The following is a 25147-nucleotide window of genomic DNA, read 5'->3' as shown; positions in this document are numbered from 1 at the left end:
CGTCGAGGACAAGCACAGCGGCAGCATGTCCGACAAGGAGATTTAATAGACAAGAGTAGAAGTGAGCCTATCTAGTCCACTATAAGCAAGGAAGCCAATTTGGATAATCTCTCTTTCCACTCCCCTGCACAGCTGTCATTGCCATACACTCAAAGCAAACGCAAAGCAAACCTTTGAGCTGCTGCATCCACATTGTCATTCTTTATTGTTGGTCCATCTGTAACAAGTCTAAAGCTGTTTCAGTTGGATAGGCTAGGCAGTGTCTTAAAAGGTGGAGAAGAAAAATAACAATTGAATATCACTAAAACAGCTTAAAAATTATTGTACTTGGTAGAAACAGCTCTTATAAACTCTGTAGTTTGTGCTCATTTTTCGTCACTGTTCTGTAGAATACAGATCTGGTCAGATTTCAGTGAGGATATCCTGTTTCCTGATGGGCTCATCTTAACTGGTGTTGTAATCTGCCTTGGGAAGCCTGGTGTTATAAAGATGATGGAATATATTGAAAATAAATAAGAAGTAGAATAAAACTCTTTCATTGGGGCAAATGAAATCACATCTTCATCTGTTTTGTAGAAGTTTATCTTTTAGATACACAAATGGATTATTCTGTTCAACATGTTTCAGGGGCAAGTGGTTTTATAAGTAAAAAAAATAAATAAATATTTGTTTCATGCCGATCTCTTTTGTTGAAACATAAATGGGATATAAGCCCCTAATGCAGTCCACCGGATTTCTTATATTTTGTTCTTGTGATGACATACTGTGCCAAAACTGAAAACTCATACCTCTGTCTGGTCAATAATAAAGGGCTCATTGTAAACACTATCCACCCTAAAAGGTTGTTTTGTGGCTGTACACGAGGAATTGAGATATTGAATAAATAAGTGTATGTTTGTGTCCCTAGTCATGCATCCTAAGTTTATATAATCCTTTCAAGAAATCCAGTTAATCACTTATTAGTGGAACATTTGAAGGCACATTTTGTAATGCAAGCTGTTAACGTACAAATATGTAGCTTATTTATTTGGATGACAGCTGGGGGTTTTCTTTTTAAAGAACTTATGTTTATTTGTATTGTGTTGTGATGATTTGTGTTTTTATGATAATGAATCATTATACTCTGTAAGTGGATAATAAATAACTAAATACATCAAAATAAAATAAATTGTACAGCCATATTCCAAGCCATCCTTCTCCTAAGAAACTTTCCAGCTTATTTTCGAAAGAGACGGATGCCCATCTTCTGACACAATCGGAGATGGACGTCCATCTCAAAACCAGGTATACGAAAGCTGAATTTGGACGGCCCCAACTGCTTTCCGTCACGGGGACGGGCGAAATTCTCGGGGGCGTGGCCAAATGGTAGTGAAGGTGGGACAGGGGCGTTCCAGGGCGTGGTTAACAGAGGGACCTCCGCGCCTGATAATGGAAAGAAGCAAGACGTACCCGACGAGCATTTAGTCCACACAAAGTTGGTCCTGTTTTTTTCACAACCAAGCTTCCAAAAAGTGCCCAACTGACCAGATGACCACCGGAGGGAATTGGGGATGATCTCCCCTGTCTCCCCCAGTGGTCACTAACCCCCTCCCACCCTAAAAAACAAACTGTTTAAATATTTTTTCCAGCCTCTATGTCAGCCTCAAATACCATACCTAGCTCCATGACAGCAGTATGCAGGTCCCCCCACAGCAATTTTAGTTTAGTTGGTGCTGCGCAGGACCCATGCAGAGAGCAAAAATCGGAAGAAAAAAAAACACGCAAGTGCAGTCAGGGACATCCCAAAAAAAAACCATGCAAGTGCAGTCAGGGACATCCAAAATAAAACAATAGTAATAGGGGGATTCAAACCAACCACCTTCTGATTACAAGATCTGTACTCTAACCACTGCACCACTTATTCAGCTACGTAGACCTCCTTCCCTTTCCATTAAGTCCCTCCAAGTTTCTGTCAGCCAATCACAGCTCATTTACCTGACATCAGTGTCAGGTAAAACAGTTTGTTTTTTTTTTTATTAAAAAGGAGGACAGAAGACCAAACGACAGCCAGTGTGGTTAAAAAGTGAGGTGAAGGAAGCTATTAGAGCTAAAGAAAATCCTTCAGAAAATGGAAGAAGGAACCGACTGAAAATAATAAGAAATAGCATAAAGAATGTCAAGTCAAATGTAAAGCGCTGATAAGGAATGCTAAGAGGGACTTCGGAAAAAAGATTGAGTTGGAGGAAAAGACACATAGTAAAATTTTTTTTTAGGTATATTAAAAGCAGGAAGCCGGCAAAAGAATCGGTTGGACCGCTAGATGACCGAGGAGTAAAAGGGCGATCAGAGAAGACAAAGCCATAGTGGAGAGATTAAATGAATTCTTTGCTTCGGTCTTCACCAAGGAAGATTTGGGTGGGATACCGGTGGGAAATGGTATTAAAGCTGACAAGTCGGATAAACTTAATGAATTCACTGTAAACCTGGAGGATGTAATGGGGCAGTTCTACAAACTGGAGAGTAGCAAATCTCCTGGACCGGATGGTATTCATCCCAGAGTACTGATAGAACTGAAAAATGAGCTTGCAGAGCTATTGTTAGTAATATATAATTTATCCTTAAAATCGAGCGTGGTACCGGAAGATTGGAGGGTGGCCAATGTAACACTGATTTTTTTAAAAAGGTTCCAGAGGAGATCCGGGAAATTATAGACCGGTGAGTCTGACGTCGGTGCCGGGCAAAATGGTAGAGACTATTATTAAGAACAGAATTACAGAGCATATTCAAAAGCATGGATTAATGAGACAAAGTCAACATGGATTTAGTGAAGGGAAATCTTGCCTCACCAATCTACTACATTTCTTTGAAGGGGTGAACAAACATGTGGATAAAGGTGAACCGGTTGACATTGTGTATCTGGATTTTCAGAAAGCGTTTGACAAAGTACCTCATGAAAGAACAGAGAAGAAATTGGAGAGTCGTGGGATAGGAGGTAGTGTTCTATTGTGGATCAAAAACTGGTTAAAAGATAGAAAAGAGTAGGGTTAATGGTCAGTATTCTCAATGGAGAAGGGTAGTTAGTGGGGTCTCCAGGGGTCTGTGCTGGGACCGCTGCTTTTTAACATATTTATAAATGACCTAGAGGGGGGTAACTAGTGAGGTAATTAAATTTGCTGATGACACAAAGTTATTCAAAGTCGTTAAATTGCAGGAGGATTGTGAAAATTACAAGAGGATCTTATGAGACTGGGAGTCTAAATGGGAGATGTTTAATTTGAGGAAGTGCAACGTGATGCATGTGGGAAAGAGGAACCTGAATTATAGCTACGTCATGCAAGGTTCCACATTAAGAGTCACTGACCAGGAAAGGGATCTAGGCATCATCGTTGATGATACGTTGAAACCTTCTGCTCAGTGTGCTGCTGCGGCTAAGAAAGCAAATAGAATGTTAGGTATTATTAGGAAAGGAATGGAAAACAAAAATGAGGCTGTTATAATGCCTTTGTATCACTCTATGTTGCGACCGCACCTCGAATATTGTGTTCAATTCTGGTCGCCGCATCTCAAAAAATATAGTAGAATTAGAGAAGGTGCAGAGAAGGTCGACAAAAATGATAAAGGGATTGGGACGACTTCCCTATGAGGAAAGGCTAAAGCGGCTAGGGCTCTTCCGCTTGGAGAAAAGGCGGCTGAGGGGAGATATGATAGAGGTCTATAAAATAATGAGTTGAACAGGTAGATGTGAAGCATCTGTTTACGCTTTCCAAAAATACTAGGACTAGGGGGCGAAGCTACAACGTAGTAAATTTAAAATGAATCGGAGAAAATGTTTCTTCACTCAACGTGTAATTCAACTCTGGAATTTGTGGTTAGCTTAACGGAGTTTAAAAAAGGAAAAGTCCATAGACCATTATTAAATGGACTTGGGGAAAATCCATTATTTCTGGGATAAGCAGTATAAAATGTTTTGTACTTTTTGGGATCTTGCCAGGTATTTGTGACCTGGATTGGCCACTGTTGGAAACAGGATGCTGGGCTTGATGGACCTTTGGTCTTTCCCAGTATGGCAATACTTATGTACTTATGTAACTTATGTCTATAAAATCATGAGTGATGTACAATAGAGAATTAGGAAACAATTACTTACCCTTTCAAATACTGGGACTAGGGGACACTCCATGAAACTAACTGGTAACAAATGTTTAAATCTCCACAATTTATACTGTATACTGCCTGAAAGCTATCAAAGTGGTTACATTCAAGTACAGTAAATATGTTTCTGTCCCTGGAGGGCTCACAATCTGAATTTCAGAATGTACCTGAGGCAATGGAGGATTAGCGACTAGCCCAAGATCACAAGGAGCCGCACTGAGATTTGAACTGGCCTTCCCTGGTTCTCAGCCCACCACTTTAACTATTAGACTGCTGTTCCACTCCTGTGGAATTTGTTGCCAGAGCGTGTAGTGAAGGTAGATTCTAGGGACAAGTTCCTAGGGACAGGGCTTAATTTTAGATTAAAGGGAAGTGGAACTGTGAAGCTGGGAAGAGGGTGGTCAGGCTAGGAGCAGAGTGGAAAGATTAAAGATGGTGTCTGTTCTCTGCTCTATTCAGGTTTACCCCCTTCCCTCCTTTTCCTTGCAGGCTACCTGGAAGCGGGGGCTGAAGCAGAACACCCTTGCTGCTTTGGAGTCTGAAAGGAAGTGGCAGACCTGCGTTCTAGGCTGTAACCCAGAAATTAAGTTCTACCTGGGGACCAGCTAGACGTGGGGACTGCCACATTTTCTGGGACTTAATAAATGGGAATGTGTATCACTATTGGAATCTGTTGGGCACTCCAAATGATTGTTTTGGTCACTGCTGGAGCCAAGATGCTGGACTTCATAAACCTATGGCCTGACCCAGCATAGCAGTGTTATGAGAAGACAGATAAGGGTAATGGAGGAGAAATATGAGAGGGCTTCAAGGGAGTATGTATAGTGGAGGATAGGACAAAGTTATTATCCTACTTACTAGATATCAACTGGAAGTTTGGTGATGAAGTATTACAGTTGAAAAGGTTATGACAGAATTGCTTGGTTGGGCAATTATATTGATGGAAGAGGTTTACCAGAGGGAAGGAAAGGAGTGTTGTTTTCTAATGCTGGAAAAGGATTGAGAGGTTTAGACAGTTTATAAAGAATAGAAGTTTCCTCCATTCAAAGAGTTGCAGAAGCAATTTGGGCTAGGATTATTTGGCAGTAGGGCAAGTTGAACATTATACGAGAAGAGATGATATTGGATTCGTGAGGCTGAGGAGACAGGAGTGCAAGATTTATGGGAAAGATTTACATGTTTAAAGGGGGTGATAATGAAGTTCTATGAATATTTGAGGAGGAGAGATTTTAAAATTTATGAGGGTATGGGAGAAAGATTTGGGGGAAGAACTTTCACTGGAGGCATGGAAAAAGATATCCCAAGAAGTGGGAAGTGTTCTGTACAATAAAGGAAAATGTTTCCAGAGGTTTCAGATAGTTTTTGGAGACGGTGTGAATAGGTGGGGTCTTTTTGGCCATGGTGGGATTATCCAAAAATACAGGAATATTGGGAGATGGCAGGGTGAAAATTAAGAGACTTGGATGGTCCAGGAAGCGAAAGTAGATGCCAAGGATGATGCGACTTCGTTATTCCGAGTACAGATGATTAAAAGTATGAATAGGTGGTATGGCAGCAAAGTGTGAAACTACTGGTCCACGGAGGTCCTTTGAAGCACCTTCTCTTAGCAGCTGGCAGGCTAGATCGCATTATTTTTGGAGGATGGTTAAGTTGACCGATATTAGGAATGACATGTATAATGCAACCACAAGAGAACGGAAGAAACCAAAAGGACCAGATTGAAGACCACAGATAGTAATAGCACCAAATAGCCTTCCTCAGGGTCTTCAATTGACGTATGAAGATGTTCCTCCAAAGTTACCTGGGGTAGAAAGAATGAACTGAGCACAAAAACGCTCGTGCTATCCGAAACGGAGCATAGACAATTTTATAGGCATTAGTGTCTATGCTCCGTTTCGGTGCTCTTACTATTTGTGGTCTTCAGTCTGGTCCTTTTGGTTTCTTACGCTCTTCTTGTGGTTGCTTGTGCGCTTTGCGGGAGATTTGACCCTCTTTTGTTGTGTCTAATGCAGAAGTGGAACAGTAGGGTTATCTGCTTATTTAGCTTTAGAAATTTAGGAAACAAGTTCAGTATGGGAGAAGGATGAGGGGAAAATGGAGATTAACATGTATCGGCATTAAAAGTAAATCTATTGGTTATAAAAAGTTAATAAGGTTAAAGTTTGAAGAAGTATGTTAAAATATAATATGTTGATAGTAAAAATGAAGATTGATCTTGTGTAAGGTTTGCAGTATTATAAAAGAAATAGAGGTAAAGTACTTTAAAGGATTGTATAGAGGAGCAATTATTTAAATTTTCAGGAAAATTTAGCTTAAAATGATTGTTTTCATATGTTGTAATAATACGGTTTATATGGAAAATTTAATAAAATTCTTAAATGATATATTTTTAAAAACTACACTACACAGTGAGTAAGCCATGGATGAATATTTGAATTTCTGTGAATAATGAACTAAGATAAGCAGTGTAAATTTTGTCCAGATATTGTTATTTTAATACTCCTGCTTTATCAGTGGTTGTTACATCAGCATGTCACCAGTGGGATCAGGTCGCCGAGATTCAATAGCGTTCAATTTCTAACCAGAGCCAAAGAAGGAAATGTCCTCAACATATAGCTCAAAACCTTGTGTTTGACACTACAGTCTAGATTTATTAAAAAGTACTATTGTGTTAGCACACAAGCTAACACACATTAATGCCCTTTACTTACTGAAAAGTCCCATCTTATGGAATGGGACCTATTTATCAATACTGTACATTAATGGCTTCTAACACTGGCTCTTAGCCAAAAAGCCGGAGAAGTGAGCACATCAATCGAACCACACTGGAACTTTTTTCACAAAATAAAATACAATTGATTCAAGCTTACTAATGGCATTTTGGTATATATTTTATTTGGAGAAGTTTTGACAGAAAAATATGTCTATGAAGTATACTGACAAAAGATTTTAAACCAAGTCATTTATTTGCTGAGGTCCTATACAAAAGAAAACAACAGACAGTAGAATGCCCACATGAAAAAAGCTGCCTTCTTGTGCTCTCCACTGCAGTCTTCAACGGAGTGTGACCAGCTCTTCTGCGGACGTGGGATGAATGGCAACGGTGTTATCAAAGTCGGCTTTGGTTGCACCCATTTTCACCGCAACAGCAAAACCCTGTAGCATCTCATCGCAGCCCAGGCCTTGCATGTGCAGCCCCACCACCTTATAAAAAAATAAGATACTGTCAAGTGAAGTCTGAGCATATACAGGTCAATCCTCAGTAAAACATCTTGGGAATTATTGAAAATGTCTAATCTAAACATTTCAAATTATTCCTATATACAGTGATATTATACATATTGCTAGTGCTATTGAATAGGCCAATAGAAATTTTATGTAAAAGTATAGAAATATACAGAATATCCAAATATTGGGGCTCTCATGTATAAGCTATGCTTATAAGAACTTGAATGTTATACTTCTAAATTATACCAGTAGCACAGCCAGACCTGAAATTTTGGGTGGGTTCAGAGTTAACTAGGGTGGGCATCTCCCTCATTCCTCTCTCCCCCTCCCAGTCTGTCCAGCATACCTTTGTCCCTTCCCCCCTTCATGGGCTGGCATATCCCCCCCCCCCCCCCACACACACATAGCACAGGTCAAGTATCCCTTCCTTGTTGTTCAAACTTGCAAGTTTTTCGCAGCAGCGATGGACCCAGGTTGCCTCTGGTCAGCCCGGGGGCCTTCCCCCCTGCCATGCCCCACCCACACAGCAACAGGAAGTTGCATCAGAGAAGGCAGAGAAAAGGCACCTTGGTCTGTCCAGAGGCAGTGTGGCTTCATCGCTGCTGGTAAAAAAAACTTGCAAGTTTGAAGGGCAAAGAAAAGATACTGGAACCACGTGGGGGGGGGGGGGGGGAGGGATTACAAGACTAACCATACAAATCCTATGAGAAGGCAGGTTAACAGTGGTTCTCAAATTTGATCACAAAAACCTTCCAGAGAGGTCTGAGTTTCAGAATATCCACACTGCACTGATCTAATGAAAGGAGCATAGCTCTTAAAAGCATCACCTAAGTCCAGTGAAAAGATATCAGGTATAATTTATCAGCCTTTACTTCCACACCTCCAAGTGAATGAACAAAGCATTTACACACTGTTCAGTATCCCCACAAAACACACATACATTAGATGTATTTGGTTAAGAGCAAGTTTAGTTGAACACAATAGTTAATTCTGAAAACCAGATCTGGTTCGGCAGACTCAGGGACTAGAAGTGAGAAGTATGGATGTTGCAACATGAAAAAATCTCTGCAGCATATCTGATATTAACGACAAGCCAGTTTCCCTTGCAGCTTAACAAATGTGCCCCTTTCCCAAATAGGTACAAATGGTGCACCGTGACTCTCTTAAACCAACACTATTAGGCATCAGCATTTAATACCAGTTGATAATCCTGCAATTTTCTGGACCACCTTCATAGAGGAACATGGTAACAACTATCCTGCGTATGGAGAGAGGTATCTTATGAGTGGCAGCTGGGATATATCCTTAGCAGTATAAGCAGGAATAACTGGACAGGATGAGCCAGCTGTTCATTTTCTGCCATCACGTATACATTAGTTAATTTCAACACTACGCATTTGAAGAATATGTGCTCTTACTGTATTTCAGTTAACACAGAAATACAAACATTTTGTGATTCATTGTACAGCAATTTATTCGTCAGTATAAAATGAAATCTACACCCCACTCTAAAAATGAAACTATACTACTAGACCCACCTAAACAGAGGAAATCAATAAAGTACTAAGAATAAAATTGCAGAGCATATACAAAAACATGGACTGATGAGACAAAGTCAGCACGGATTTAGTGAAGGGAAGTCTTGCCTCACCAATCTAATGCATTTTTTGAGGGGGTAAGCAAACATGTGGACAATGGGGAGCCGGTTGATATTGTATATCTGGATTTTCAGAAGGCGTTTGACAAAGTGCCGCACGAAAGACTCCTGAAGAAATTGCAGAGTCATGGAATCGGAGGTAGGGTATTATTATGATTAAGAACTGGTTGAAAGATAGGAAGCAGAGAGTAGGATTGCGTGGCCAGTATTCTCAGTGGAGGAGGGTAGTTAGTGGGGTCCCGCAGGGGTCTGTGCTGGGTCCGTTGCTTTTTAATGTATTTATAAATGACCTACAGATGGGAATAACTAGTGAGGTAATTAAATTCGCCGATGACACAAAATTATTCAGGGTCGTCAAGTCGCAGGAGGAATGTGAACGATTACAGGAGGACCTTGCGAGACTGGGAGATTGGGCGTGCAAGTGGCAGATGAAGTTCAATGTTGACAAGTGCAAAGTGATGCATGTGGGTAAGAGGAACCCGAATTATAGCTACGTCTTGCAAGGTTCCGCGTTAGGAGTTACGGATCAAGAAAGGGATCTGGGTGTCGTCGTCGATGATACGCTGAAACCTTCTGCTCAGTGTGCTGCTGCGGCTAGGAAAGCGAATAGAATGTTGGGTGTTATTAGGAAGGGTATGGAGTCCAGGTGTGCGGATGTTATAATGCCGTTGTATCGCTCCATGGTGCGACCGCACCTGGAGTATTGTGTTCAGTACTGGTCTCCGTATTTCAAAAAGATATAGTAGAATTGGAAAAGGTACAGCGAAGGGCGACGAAAATGATAGTGGGGATGGGACGACTTTCCTATGAAGAGAGGCTGAGAAGGCTAGGGCTTTTCAGCTTGGAGAAGAGACGGCTGAGGGGAGATATGATAGAAGTGTATAAATAATGAGTGGAATGGATCGGGTGGATGTGAAGCGACTGTTCACGCTATCCAAAAATACTAGGACTAGAGGGCATGAGTTGAAGCTACAGTGTGGTAAATTTAAACGAATCGGAGAAAATTTTCTTCACCCAACGTGTAATTAGACTCTGGAATTCGTTGCCGGAGAACGTGGTACGGGCGGTTAGCTTGACGGAGTTTAAAAAGGGGTTAGATAGATTCCTAAAGGACAAGTCCATAGACCGCTATTAAATGGACTTGGAAAAATTCCGCATTTTAGGTATAACTTGTCTGGAATGTTTTTACGTTTGGGGAGCGTGCCAGGTGCCCTTGACCTGGATTGGCCACTGTCGGTGACAGGATGCTGGGCTAGATGGACCTTTGGTCTTTCCCAGTATGGCACTACTTATGTACTTATGTACTAGGGGGCCGATTTTTAAAAGGGCTTATCTGGTCAGCAGGACCTGCTAACCAGATAAGACTCGGTAAGCCCAGTATCCAGAAGCACTATCCACATAATGTTGCTGAATATTTTCTCTTACTACTGCAGCCTCCTCAAATGATGTATTTTCCGCTTGCCACCAGAAGTCAATCTGGCTGTGAAAGGCCATTTCTCTCTTCTTGCCACTCTGCCATTAGCTCATAATGGTCAACACATCACCCACAAATCTCTCTGCTACTTTTTCCCCCAGAATTTTCTCGCTTACCTTTTCCTCTTTTCCGGCACAGACCAGCTTCATGACGCACTTAGATTTCCTCTCAGTCACTGCATGGTACATAGGTGTAAAAGAGGTTGTGTAGGTCTTCACGGTTCCTTTTCCAAGCTGGAGCACCGCCTCCTCTTTCAAACCAGGCAAGAGGGAAAAATATAAAAGTGAAAACATCTGCCCATTTTTCAATCCAGCAGACCCAGAGCACTGTGCATGCTGGCTCCTGAAAGGAACGCCTGCTCATCCTCACAGTATACTCATTTGAGTTTTTTTTCTCAATGGCTACTTCTCAGTTTCAGTATCTCCCAGCTATGTAATCTACACAACAGCTAAGAAATGGAGCCGCAGGTTTTCAATGAAAAGGCAGAAAAGAAATGCTACAAGTGCTCGCAGATTATAGTAGGTCAAGAGGTTAACCCTGGAACTCAGCACACAAACCTCTGTGGTCAAATACAACTCTCTCTGATGCAGAATCATGTTACAGTCAGATCTTGCCATGGAGGCTTGTGCATACCTTTAGGAATGATGTCTGGACCTCTCTGGGGATCTTGGGATTTTGTTTTTGGCCAAGCAGTTTCCTCCTCCTGTTGGGCCAACAGTTCAGTTTGGCCTCTAGCAGGCTCCAGTGTCTACCCATACATACTAGCTAGGCTCTGCCCCAGGAGCATTGAAGATAGCAAATGCGCCCTGTGCAACATGCTCCCAAGTGCTCCTGTTACATCCCCACCCTGTCCACTTCAATGATGTCAGCAAGGGAAGCCAATGGATGGGGGAAATTTTAGCACTCTGGCTTCCTTTGCACCCTGTGTGGCCGAACTAGCTGCACATAGGTAACTATGGCCCGACTCTGCTCTGCCTAACCCTCCCATCTAGCCCAGCCATCCTTGCGTCTGACTATCTGGTGTCACCAGTGGATACTCCCAGGAGTGGTGAAGGGATTCTTAGGATTCAAACTTACGTCCACACCAAGGACTCACTACTGAGCTATCAGGAGAACCCTATCCAGTTTCGCCCAGGTGTTCATTTATATTCCCTTATCACTCTGCCCTGTCACAGGGAAAAATAGGTTCTAAGCACTTTCTTATCAAAAAAAATTGACAAGCAAAAAAGTGGAACATTTGGTATCTGAGACATGAAACTTAGCTGGTGACTTGTAACTACTTCTTAGTGTGATTGCTAGGTTCCTGATAGGTACAGTTATATTAGGACTAAATTTCACAAGCTAAAAAAGTATTTGAATTTTCCTTGTCTTTTCTAAATCTGAGCTCAAGGTAGGTTACATTCAGGTACACAAGTTAAATAAGTCTCTAAATAAGTGGGCTCACAAGCTACGTTCTACCTGAGATGCTGATTCTCAAAACTCCAGTGCCCACCCCATACTGCCAGAACAGTGCAGAAACCTAGCCCTGCAAAGCTCAAATGAAATGCTATTCAAATTATATGCGTGCTATAAACCGAAGGCAAGGAGGAGGAGCGTGCCTGGTGTATGCGCACAAGAATTTCACGGTAAGTGCAGTTTTTGTGCACATGCCCAAGCAAGACCAGAAGTGCAAACACACATCGGTGCCATTCTTCTGTGCCTTTAAATATAAGCTTTTCAAAAATTGTTTTCACTTGAGAGGCTCATGTTGAAAATGCAGAAAAACAGGCGCCAATGTGTGCTTTCACTTGTGCTCGGACTCGCACACATTTGTTCCTATCAATGTTTAGAGGCTGCAAGGGTTTTTCATCTGCTTCTAAAAGAAGACAAAACCAGCAGTTTAAAGTGAGAAATTCTGAAAAAATCCTCTCTTCAAAACCTTCAACACCACCCTCGAGCTGGTAGTAAGTTTCCAGCATTAAGGGCAGCATTTATTTCTGTGCTATTTTCTAAGCTTTGGGAGGGAATACCAAATGGCCTCATTGACATATGTTTGAATACATTTAAACACAATTTGTGTACATGTTATTTCCAACGTTAGAGCACGCTGAACATTCTGCACACATTAATGTGCATGCTAATTGCCTCTAACACTGGTATTAGGTTTTCAGCATCGGGGCCTGAGGCAGCAGAGGCTGAAGTGATTTTGTCCAAGATTTTTTTTTAAGTGTCAGTTATATTTTGAAAGAAATGGGTTAAGGGTAAGGAGGTAAAAGGGGGGGGAGGGTTCATAAAATCGGGATCATAAGTTATTTAGTTCTATCTTGTAAGGCATGTTACTCACTATTCTTTTTCTCTGCTTATTATTATGTAACAGATTGCTGTCTTTGCCTAGACTTGCTGTTCAGTTGTTTGATCCTGAATAAAAACTGTTAAACTTTAAAGTGTCAGTTGAAGACATGAGATTCAAACCCTGGCTTCTCCGGTTCACAAGCTGTTTTCTCTAACCATTAGTCTATCCCTCCATTGGTACTGCAATTTTAGAAAGGTTGTTTCCTTCCTGGCAGTCTTCTTAAAACAGAGACCTTATTTCACGTGCTGTGTGTAACTGGTCTGTGGGCAGGACAGGGGGAGAGGGGATGATGGTTCACACTTCTGGAATGTTCTCATGACAGAATATAACAAAACCTGTGTGCCCTGTTATTTTTTGTTGTCTGCGTTACCTTCTGTAAGCCCTACAGTCCCGATCGGCGGGTGACTGAATACCACCGTAGGTATGTTGCTGTAGTCCAATTTGGAATCTGCCTTGCTTTCAAACAGCCTGTGAGCCAACCGTCTACCAGCAGCTATGGCCACTAAAAAGGAAGGATGAGGAAAGTCAAGCCGAGCAGTAGATTAAGTTTTCACAAGCATACCATCCTCCCTCAAACATGAAGTGCTTTAGTTTCACTCAGAAGGCTCAGGAGACAAATAGTGGTCCTTATGCAGTGTGTACAGCCCAGCATGCGGCTTCCAACCTACGTGAAAATTTAACATATCATGCAGCTGAATTTACACTTCTCAGTGGCTGAGATAGCAACCTGGAGTAGCTCCTGAGCTGAAGAAGGCTCCAGAAAGAGTTTGCCAGCCACTAATCCAAACATTCATCAGCCAGACTAATACATTGACACGGGAAAGGTCAGATTTAAACCAGGGTTACCTGAAATCCATCAGACAACCTGAATTGGAGGTATGAGAAAGGGAAAATGCCAGCAGCACTTGAAACTATCATCAGTGCTCTCTGACCACGCAGATTGTCGGACGACACTTCAACAAGCAGTGCTATTAAAGTGTTTTAGATAATTTATTATCCTTATTTTGTTCTCTTCATTTTATTTCCAAGGACTCATTAGTGGTCTGAGGCTCTAACAACAACAACAAAAAATCTCAAGTCCTGAAGGTTAATGCTGTAAAAATCTTCCATCCTCCAATCTATGATTTTATTTAATTTATGAATTTCATCCACTTCTGAAGCAGCAGTTTCTTTTGTAATTAGCTCATGAATGATGGTTTTATTGACTCATGGACAGAGAAAAATAGAAAGGGTAAAGGGTCATGGATGGATTTGATATACAGCCTTTCTGTGGTACAACCAAAGTGGTTTACATACCTTATATACACAGGTACTTTCTCTGTCCCTAGTGGGCTCACAATCTAAGGGCCCTGTTTACTAAGCCGTGCTGTAGGCGTGCTAGCGTTCTTAGCGCGCATTAACGAGAGAGACATTCATATATTCCTTAGTAAACAGGGCCCTAAGTTTTGTACCCGGAGCAATGGAGGGTTAAGTGACTTGCCCAGGGTCACAAGCAGCTGCAGTGGGAATTGAACCCCAGTTTCCTAGGTTCTCAACACACTCCACTAAACCAATATGCAAAAGAGATAAAGGGTCCGATATTCAAAACAATTTAACTGGCCAGAAACCGCTCCTGGACGGTTAAATCACTTGTTCGGGGCTATCCACTGATAGTCAGCGGCACTTAACTGGTTAGTGCCACTGAATATCACCACAGACCGTTAAACTCAGTGCTGGCTATTTTCTGGGGGGGGGGGGGGGGGGGGGGGGGGGGGGGGTCCAGGGGTAGAGTTGGCACTTCTGTGGTTAAGCACAGCACTTAATCTCATAAATTTAGAGGTCAAATCAGACTGCACAAAAGTCAGTCCTATCTTTATGCAGTGTCGCTTATGTGACTACGTGCTGAATATCACACTTAACCGCATAACAGATGGCTGGCTGCATAAACCCAGATATTCAATGCTGGTACCTGGAAATGGCCCGGCACTGAATAACCAGAAATAACGGTGACAGCTAAAAAAACGCTCACCTCCCCCGGATGAATATAGACCCAAAGAATTCTTCTTGCTACTGGTGGATTTTCATACTCCTAATACAGCCTTACCACCCACATGATGATGAAAAATACAATGCAAAGACAGCTTACCTGGTGTAAGCAGTGCTTTCCCGCACACATCCCCCACAGCATAGACGCCCTTCCGACTGGTGTTCTGAAACTCATCAACTACAATATGGCCTCTCTCATCAAGCTGAAGCCCCTGAGAAAGAGAGAGAGCAGGATTGTATGAGCACTTTGGTCTTCTCGCAGGCCTGGCACTGCAGAGAGCCACAATAGATTTCACATGCAGGCTTTATGGGGAAAATGGAAAACTACATCAAGAATTAGCATGTTGACTCAATTACTTGCAAGTAGCATGAGATTCATTTCAGGTGGTACAGCCTAGTGCTAGCTATTCTGATTTTGGACAAGTGATAGTGGTTGAGTACTCAGCTGCTGGCATAGCTGCACTGGGAAGAATGAAAGCATGGAAGGAGAATTATCTAGAATGAGTATTTGTTTTCTGCCACTACTGTATTCAAGGGTCCTTTTACTAAGCTGCCATAAAAGGGGGGTCTGTGCTAGCGTCAGTGTATGTTTTTGACATGCGTTGAGGCTCCCTTTTACCACAGTGGGTAAAAGGCTGTCTTTTTTGCTGAAAAAGAAATGGCTATGTGGTAAGTGAACCACTTGCCATGTGGCCATTCGGGAGGGTGCACTTACCGCTACCCATTGAAGTGACAGTAAGGGCTTCTACGCTAGCCCGGTGGTAACTGGGAACCGCAGTTGCCGCCAGGTAAGCACCAGTGCTACAAAAATAGAAATATGTGCGTGTTGGGGGTGGGATCTACCGCTGGGCTCCTGCGGTAGCCCAGCGGTAGTTCCAGATTGGCTCCTCAGTGTGGTGATTTTCAGCATTAGTTGAGCAGAAGTGGATTGCTGGCTCATCTAGGTAAACCCGATCCATTCTTGGATTTATTACACTAAATGTATTCATTTGTAGAGCTGATTTGCATAAGACAGATTACATCTTCAAGTATGCAGTGGAAAAAAATGCGAGGATGGTGGCCACCCTTGGCAGGAGACAAATACCAAGTTTCCGAAACCCCTTAATGCAGTGTGGTTGGAAGGCAAATTTAATTGGGAGAAAGGCAGGGCGAGTCACCATCTGTGATTCTTTTTTTTTTTTATTATTATATTTATTTATAATTTTTACATTATTCATCAAGCTTTACATCTTGAACAGAAAAGGTACTTCATCAAAGAAAAAGAAACAAAAAATAAATACATCCTTAATTCACAATTAAGAGTTACCAGATTTAAGTACACTCAAGTCCTCAGTTTTGTGATCCAAGAATTACACATGTGGAAAGTAAAGAAGAATATGATATTAAGAATTATTAAACCTGACTAAACAAAGAGTTCCTATTTCAATCATAGCTCTATATTCCCTAAAGATCTCAAACTCTTCTGGTAACAAGAAATTCTGTAAGTTGTGAGGATTCATAGAAAACATACTTCACTGACTGGTAACAGACTACGCACTTACAAGGGTAACGTAGGTAAAAGGTAGCTCCCAACTGAAGGACACCTGGTTTTAAAAGCAAAAATTGTCTACGTCTTCTTTGTGTTTCCTTAGAAACATCAGGAAATATACGTATTTTTAAACCCATAAATTCTTTATCTTTATTTTTAAAGAATTGTCTCATAATCCACGCTTTATCTGGAGGAAAGGCAACTGTTACCAATAATGTTGCTGGAGACTCTAATTCGACAGTTGGAGCCTCTAATGCTGCGGAAACATCTAATGGTTGATCTGAAGTATTTCCAGGCATTTTAGTTGGTAAATAATATGCTTGAATTAAAGGAGGAAGAGAGTCCTCCAGCATCCCCAAAGAGTCTATGAAATATTTTTTCAACAGTTCTCTAGGTGCAGTCGTAATTGCCCTAGGGAAATTTAAAAATCTCAAATTATTAGCCCTTTGGGAATTCTCCAGAGACTCAATCTTCCTTCTCATATTAATACAGTCTTTAATTAAAGTTGTTTGTGTCTCTTGTATTTTTTCTGTAAGTTCCAGTTGGTTTTTTTCATTTTTTAATATATCCTTCCTTTCAATTTCCGCGGCAACAACTGTTTCTTCTAGTTTCTTTACTCGAGATTCTAATACTTGAACTTGAGGACATATAACTTTTCCTAGATTAACTATCAGAAGCCATAGATTATCCAGGGTCACTTCTGGTGGTTTAACTTCTAAAAACGCTAAAGTGTTTAAAGTCTGCTGCTCTTCAGCTGAAGTACTTACAGGTTGCATTCCCGTTAATCTCAGAAGGGATCCCGCAAACAAAGATATAGACTCCTGGGCTAAAGAAGGGGTAAAATTCCCTTCCACACTCTTATCCTCCGGCGAGATTATTGTGTTCTCCCGTTGTTCCGCTGCTAAAACACATCCGGCTTGCAGAGGAGACGCCGCCGCCGGGGGAGAGATGCCCAGGGGTTGCGGGGGGCGAGCACGGTGGTCGGGACTTAGAGATGTCATGCACTAGCGGCGTCTCGGAACTTCCACCTATTCCAGGCGTCACAAGCGTGCCATTCTCCGACCGCTGTTGAACTCCAGATCTCCGCAAAAAGGTATCTAATGTACCCGAAACCTGAGGAGCAGATCGGCTTGGGGGAACAGCGGCAGCCGATTTCCCTCTGCGTTTCGGCATAACGAAGAATGAGAGCCAAGAACTCAAAGGTAGTCGAGGAGCGCGGAGATCAGCGTCAGGTTCATTCCGCCATCTTGGATACCATCTGTGATTCTTTGCTAAAGGGTCCAGTTGAAAAATTCAGCCTAATCTGTCCCTTACAATAGAACTGTAGCACTCAAAACATGGTCTACCATTAACATCCCCCCCCCCCTACTTTATCCAGACAATATTAACCAGTATAAAGTGTGTGCTTCCACCTGGTCTACACAGATACAGCTTAATTTCCAGACAAGCTAGTATGAACACCTTTTCATGGACTCCACGGGGTAATTTTATAAAACAGAGGGGCCGATAGTCAAAGCAATTTAACTGGCCTAAATGGCTTCCAGCTGGTTAAATTGCTTGTTTGGGGCTAACTGCTCATGTTCAACGGCACTTAGGGAGTGTAAACCAAAAAAGTCTTTATTTCAAATGAGAACCAAGAGAAGGAACCCGACACGGGACCGTGTTTCAGCGGATGTAACTGCCTGCTTCAGGGATCACAACTCACTGTACATGAAAAAAGAATATAAAAATATAAATAAATACAAATAAAACCATATCTACCTCTGAAAACATTCCGGAACTTGGTGCAATCCACGGTACTTACCCACGCCGACTACTGTAATAGTATTTTCTTAGGATGCAAGACCCAGATCACTTCAGACTGCCCAAAATACAGCAGCAAGACTCATTTTTGGCAAACCACGATTTGAATGTGCAACACCTCTTCTTGTAAAACGTCACTGGCTCCCCATCAGAGAACGAATCATCTTCAAGGTCCACATATTAATCCACAAGATTATCCACGGTGAATCTCCGGGCTATATGCTCAATCTGATTGACCTTCCCACCAGAAACATGTCTGAAAATTCACGAACTCACCTCAACCTACATTACCCCAATTGCAAAGGACTCAAGTACAAAACCTATTATGGATCCAACTTCTCCTTTTTATGCAGCCAACTCTGGAATGCCCTCCCCAGATTAATCCGATCAATCAGCGACTATCTATCCTTCCGGAAATCACTAAAAAGCCATCTGTTCAAACAAGGTTAGGGTGGTGGTCTTTGGTCCTGGGGAACTGAGGACCTGAGTTCGATTCCCACTTCAGGCACAGGCAGCTCCTTGTGACTCTGGGCAAGTCACTTAACCCTCCATTGCCCCATGTAAGCCACATTGAGCCTGCCATGAGTGAGAAAACGCGGGGTACAAATGTAACAAAAAAAAAAAAGCCTACCCAAATGACCCAAACTAATCCTAAGAACCCATCTACCCAACACATGTCCAGGAGACTACGACAATGACCCAAACTACATCTCCCACCAAATTTCCCTATGCTTTTCCCGTATCCCAGCCCCCCTCCCGCCTCCTCTACCCCTCCTCCAATGCTCAACTACACCTTGCACATACCTCTCCTACTCCCTTCACCCTTGCCCATCTCTACCTACCTATCTCCTTTATTATTCTGCTTTAATTAACCTATTTTCTCTTTATCAATTCTCTGTAATCCATATTATTATGTAAGCCGCATTGAACCTGCCTTGAGTGGGATAGCGCGGGGTACAAATGTAATAATAAATATAAAACATTAAAAATGATCACTATATATATATATATATATATATATATATACACACACACACACAGACACAAAAAATAAATGTTCACTACAAACTTCCATACTAAATTAAACTAAATATCTGATGTGAAAACAATAAATAGAAATTTATACAAATCTAACCATCTTTAAGGCAAGAAAACATCTAAAGCATTTCAAATATAGGACATACAAATAGTGTCACTGAAAATGTCCAGTTAGTGCCCAATGTGAAACTGGCTATTTTGAGGGCATTCAGCATTTGGCCAGTTAAGTGCTGATATTTAGCACTTAACCGGCCAAGGTAACTGCATCTTTATGTGGTTCACCATGGCTAGTTAAGTGCTGAATTTCATACTTAATCGGCTATATTGTCACCAGCTCCTTAAACCCTGAAATTCAATGCCGAAGCCCAAACGTGGCCTAGTATTGAATTTCCAGGGATAATGCAGATGGCAGTCAGCAAAACATCGATTGCCTCGGCTATCATGCCAAAAATCCCTACGTCCAACTAGCAAAATGGCAGCCATTTCCTAATGACAAGATGGGCCTCTCTGTGCCTTTATAAAATAGACACTAAGATCCAGCACCAAATGCACACAAATGTTGACGCATAAAATTTACACCTGCTCTAAATTTGCAGCAAATATATGTGTGCGTGCATGCATTTTACACGGACAACATGTATTTTATAAAATAATACACAAGTACGCAGCAAACTCCACTCCCAGAACACCTATGCACACAAATGGCTGCACAATTTTATGAAAAGCCTTTTATGCACATAAAACCCTCATGCTTGCAAGTTCACTCTCCCCATGTACTAACAAATTTTGCCGCATACAGGAACATTGTAGTCCATGTAAAATCTTTTCATCCTCAAAGTTCCTAGTGCAGGCGGTAGGTAGTCAATACACACCAATGCCATCACAAAACCAAATGAATTATGCCAGAAGCAAAAGAAGATCTCCCAAAAAGTTTTCAACTTTTATATTCACCTGTTCTAACTCCCCCAATTATTACATTTTCAAATATCAGGTCAAGTTGGTCACTGGTTTGTCTCCTGATGGGCACAGCGTCGGTAGTGAATGGTGGTACACATGCACCACCAGAGATGATATCTCAGCCTGTAGCATCTTTCTGCAGGCTAGGTTGCCAGTCGGCCCTTCTAGCCTTTTTTTTTTGTTTGTTTAAATCTTTTATTAGAACCACACAGTAGAAAGGACAATGAAAAAACATAAACAATTCAAGAACCAGTTTCAGCAAAACTACAATCAATACCTCAAGAAAATGTGGCAATTTTACATACGTAAACCTCTCTCCCCACCCCAAAAGCAACCCCAACACTCAATATCTAACAGGAAAAGGTGTGGACAACTCATGTAGTTTCTTCACTGTGATCCCGACCCCTAGCCTTTTTAATTCCTGTTGGTGCAGCCACACAGTTTACTGATCATCAGTTGTTTGAACTGTGTAGCTACTGCGTATGCCTTGTAACACTATAGAAATGATAAATAGTAGTAGTAGTAGTATCTATGGAGCACTGACTGCACAGTTCAAATAGCTTGTCAGTGAACCAATGCAACCGTACTGATAGGGACTCGGGAAGGAAGGCATAAGCAGAATTTGGAAAGATAATGACTCCCCCCCCCAACCAATGTAAGCTGTACACCCTATTGCTGACCCCATCACTTAATGACACATGTTTTTTGTCTGGCTGCTCTGCTTCTTATTCAGCATAGGTGCTCCAGGAAAAGACTATTTCTGTAGTATGGCCATCACCTCTTCTGTTTGTCCTTGGCCTGCATGGTTGAAACATCAGCATTTGAACCATACATCTCTCCACAGATACAAAGAACAGTGTAGTTCACATAGCAACACCGGAACTCAGAAGTTCAACGGAGAGATGGAGGTCACAGAAGCCTTCCTACAGAAAGGATTTGGGAGAGAGTAGGAAATGGCACGGGTGGAGAAGGGAGACTTGGGGATCTCTGGGTGGGGGGAGCAGAGAAAACATGTAGCTTGGGGACTGAAGGGGCAGCAGAAGCATGGGGACTGGGAAGAAGAGCAGACTAAACATGAAGAGTCAGAGATAAGAGAAAAATGGGGACTGAGTGTGGGACTGGGAGCTGAGCAGGAATTAGAGGATTGGGGGAGCTGCAATATGGAAATGAGTGGAGATTTGGAGGGTAAGTGGAAACTTGGCAACTGGATGGCTTTGGATGGGGTTTTGTTGGTTGGGCTGGGTGTACGAGGGCGAGTATAAGATGGTGGTTAGAGGACAGGGCTAAAGAGTTGAGAGAGGATGAAAGGTAGTGTGAATAACCTGAATGACCGGGAAGAGGATGAGAAGCAGTAGGAACAGATGAGCTACACGACATGAAAGGAATGAGGGCTGTGGAAATGGTGAAAAAGGGGTACCAGGAAGCTAGGTATAGGGTAGAGGACAGAAAAATGCTGGAGGCAGCAGAGGGCATGGAAAATGGGAGGATCTAGGGCTAAGGGGATTAGAGGTAGATAAAAATATTTGAGGACTGCAGAGGAAGTGAATGCAAAGAGCAGGTATAAGGGAATGGGAACTGCGGGAATAGGATACTGGAAGAGTAAGAGCAGAGACATAAAAAGCTGGATAAGTAAAACATGAAAAAGGGAGATTGAGGACTGGCATTTGAAAGACAGAAGGAATGACATCAGCCATGAGTAGGCAGAGGAAGAAAAGAGAAATAAAAGCACTCACATGTGAAAGAGACAAGGAAAGACATCAGCAGTGAGTGGGTAGAGGCAGAAAAGAGAAATGAAAGCACAAGACCAATCCTAGAGACATGCAGGGGACGAAGTGAAGAAGAGAGATGGAGAGAAAAAAGAAACAGAAAATGGAATGGAAACCCTGGAGAAGGTTTTAGAAGGAGGCAGATGAGGAATGTGGAAATGTAATTAAAATAAAATGCTCACATGTAACAAAGTTTAATTTGCAATGGGAACGCTATAGATCCTGGAGAGCACAAAAGGGGATAGATCTTGATGCGCCTAAGTTGATAATTCCAAGACTCTGAATGCTAAATTTTTTGGACTTCACAGCACTAGCCTTCATTAGTAACTAGGGGGGAGGGGGGGGGACTTTCTTTCTTGTTTCATGCTAACCAAGCATTACACATGTGATGTATGATCAATATTTGGATGTTGTTTATATGCCATTGTTAAAAAACTTTAATAAACAAAAACTTTAAATAAATAAATAAAATGCCCAGACAACAAAGGTAGAAAAAATATTATTTGGGGGTGGGGGGGATGTCTTTGTAAAATGCTGGCCGCTGTGGGTTATTCTATATCCGCATGTTCAGTGCCAGGTCATACTGAGATTAATCGGTACTGAGATATCTGAGTAAGTCAGTTATTTCTATAAGCAGCACCTAGGATTTAGGCGTGGTATATAGAATACACTTAGTTGATATTCCAGCGCCTAGAACTATATGCGTCCATTTACACCAACAAAATCATGGTGTAAATCTCTGGGCACACTGGACCATATTCTATAACTACACATGTAAATTTTGGAATGCCCTTGAAACACCCATTTCCCCACCCATATCCACGCCCCTTTTGAATTGTGCGCATTAGAATTTAGTTGCAGTTCATTACAGAATATGCTTAGCGAGTTGTGCACGTAAATTCTAATTATTGCCAATTAGTACTAATTGTTGCTTATGTGGTGTTATCAATGCTGATTAGCTTAAGCCAATTAAGTCATGTGTGTAATTATTCTAGGCACACTATACAGAATCCAGCAGTAAATGTGCAGTTGTTTAATTAGTAGCTTTTATTACCATTGTTTTTAAAGCACTGAATTGATAGCTTCAGCATGGTTAAATGTCATGATATTTTCTTTATATACTTCCCTCCGTTCTCCTGCTGTATCCAATGCTTACTATTTTTTTTATATAGTTTCAATAGTTGGCTGTTGTTACATCAAAAAATATATTTTTAGCTTGATGCGCTCTTAGTAGTCCTGTGCATTTCTTTTTTGACATATTATATTGAACAAGCAATTACAGACTTGCGATTATACCACAGAGTCTCTACAGGTCATCATTACAGGTGCATGCAGCATCCTTCCTTCACGCTCCTAGTTTCCAAAATTAAATGCCTGTCCCATTGTTTCTCTGGAGGTTTCTTTTCCTAAGAGATATACACATTTTTTATTCATTTATTGATTCGTTTATTTATTTGATTACTTATTTGTATTTATAGAGTCAGGGGGGTCTTTTACTTTGGCGCGCTGGCATTTTTAGCGCGTTAAAAATGGGCGCACCCTAAACGTTAAAGACGCCCATAGGAATGCATAGGCGTCTTTAGTGTTAAGCGAGCGCCTATTTTTAATTCGCGCAAAAGACGCCAGCATACCTTATTAAGCCATTTAGATTACTGCAACGGAATCTATGCAGGTTGTAAAGAACAACTAATTAAGAAACGTCAGACCACCCAGAATACAGCAGCGAGACTGATCTTCGGAAAATCAAAATTTAAAAGTGCCAAACCCCTTTGTGAAAAATTGCATTGGCTTCCCATCAAAGAATGCAAAGAATCCGGTTAAATCACAACACTGAAACGGTACTAGTATCTGCAATGAATTCGTTCAAACAAACAATTGCAACCGGTAACAACATACTCCTCCTACAATTTGACATGGTTAACCATGAAATACTACTACATATACTAGAATACTTTGGAATAGAAGGCACAGTTCTCAAATGGTTCAAAGGATTCCTGACCACAAGATCATACCAGGTTACAACCAATGCGGACATATCACCCCCATGGACACCTGAATGCGGAGTTCCCCAAGGATCCCCCTTATCACCAACCCTCTTCAACCTAATGATGATACCACTAGCCAAACTTCTAGCCAATCAAAACCTCAATCCCTATATATATGCAGACGATGTCACAATCTACATCCCATTCAAACACAACCTAAACGAAATCACCAACGAGATCAACCAAAGCCTCCAAATCATGCACTCCTGGGCGAATGCATTCAAACTGAAACTCAACGCACAGAAAACACAATGTCTTGTACTAACCTCACAACACAACAAAAACAACTACTCCAAAATAACCACACCATACTGTTCTCTTCCCGTCACACAAAACCTAAAACTTCTTGGAGTGACAATCGACCGAAACCTCACACTCGATACTCATGTGAAGAATACAACGAAGAAGATGTTCTACTCCATGTGGAAACTCAAAAGAGTAAAACCTTTCTTCCCGAGATATATCTTCCGCACCCTGGTACAGTCAATGGTAATAAGTCACCTGGACTACTGTAATGCATTATACGCCGGCTGCAAAGAACAAACCATCAAAAAACTCCAAACAGCCCAGAATACCGCCGCCAGACTCATATTTGGAAAAACTAAATATGAAAGTGCAAAACCCCTAAGAGAGAAATTTCATTGGCTCCCACTCAAAGAACGAATTGCGTTCAAGATTTGCACGATTGTACACAAAATCATTCATGCAGACGCCCCAATCTACATGCTAAACCCTGTGGACCTGCCTCCCAGAAACACTGTAAGATCATCCCGCAAATTTCTCAATCTACACTTCCCCAGCTGTAAAGGACTAAAATATAAGCTAATACACACCACCACCTTCTCCTACCTGAGCACGCAGTTGTGGAACGCTCTACCTACAGACCTGAAAGCTACCGATGGGATAACTAACTTCCGCAAATCTCTGAAGACACATCTCTTCCAAAAGGCCTACAAAGAAAACTCATAGCCTACAAAACTACCTCAATAATCCACACAGCTACTACAGTTCACCTCTATACTACCTAACACCTCCCGTCTATCTTCCCTTACCTAACCTTCAAACATCAATAATTGTACCTATTACGATGAAATGATTCTGTAGATCTTCCCGTACCTAATCTTCAAACATTAAGCACTGTACCTGTTATCTTGAATTGACTA

General features: G+C 41.6%; 1 protein-coding gene across 1 annotated transcript in view; it reads right to left on the bottom strand.

Moving 5' to 3' along the window:
- Window positions 1-6990: 6990 nt before the first annotated feature.
- Window positions 6991-25147, bottom strand: part of GSR (glutathione-disulfide reductase) — a 92128-nt gene continuing 73971 nt past the window's right edge. Inside the window, exons 10-13 of the mRNA XM_030194514.1 lie at window positions 14948-15059; window positions 13193-13324; window positions 10607-10740; window positions 6991-7335 (exon numbers count right to left, since the gene is read on the bottom strand). Of these exons, the coding sequence (XP_030050374.1) occupies window positions 7186-7335; window positions 10607-10740; window positions 13193-13324; window positions 14948-15059 (528 nt within the window). The 3' untranslated portion in view covers window positions 6991-7185. The remainder of the gene's footprint in view (window positions 7336-10606; window positions 10741-13192; window positions 13325-14947; window positions 15060-25147) is intronic.

Source organism: Microcaecilia unicolor, chromosome 2, assembly GCF_901765095.1.
Source record: "Microcaecilia unicolor chromosome 2, aMicUni1.1, whole genome shotgun sequence".
Lineage (NCBI taxonomy): Eukaryota > Metazoa > Chordata > Amphibia > Gymnophiona > Siphonopidae > Microcaecilia > Microcaecilia unicolor.
Note: the sequence above shows the minus strand (reverse complement) of the source record. Positions and strands in the feature narration are given on the sequence as shown.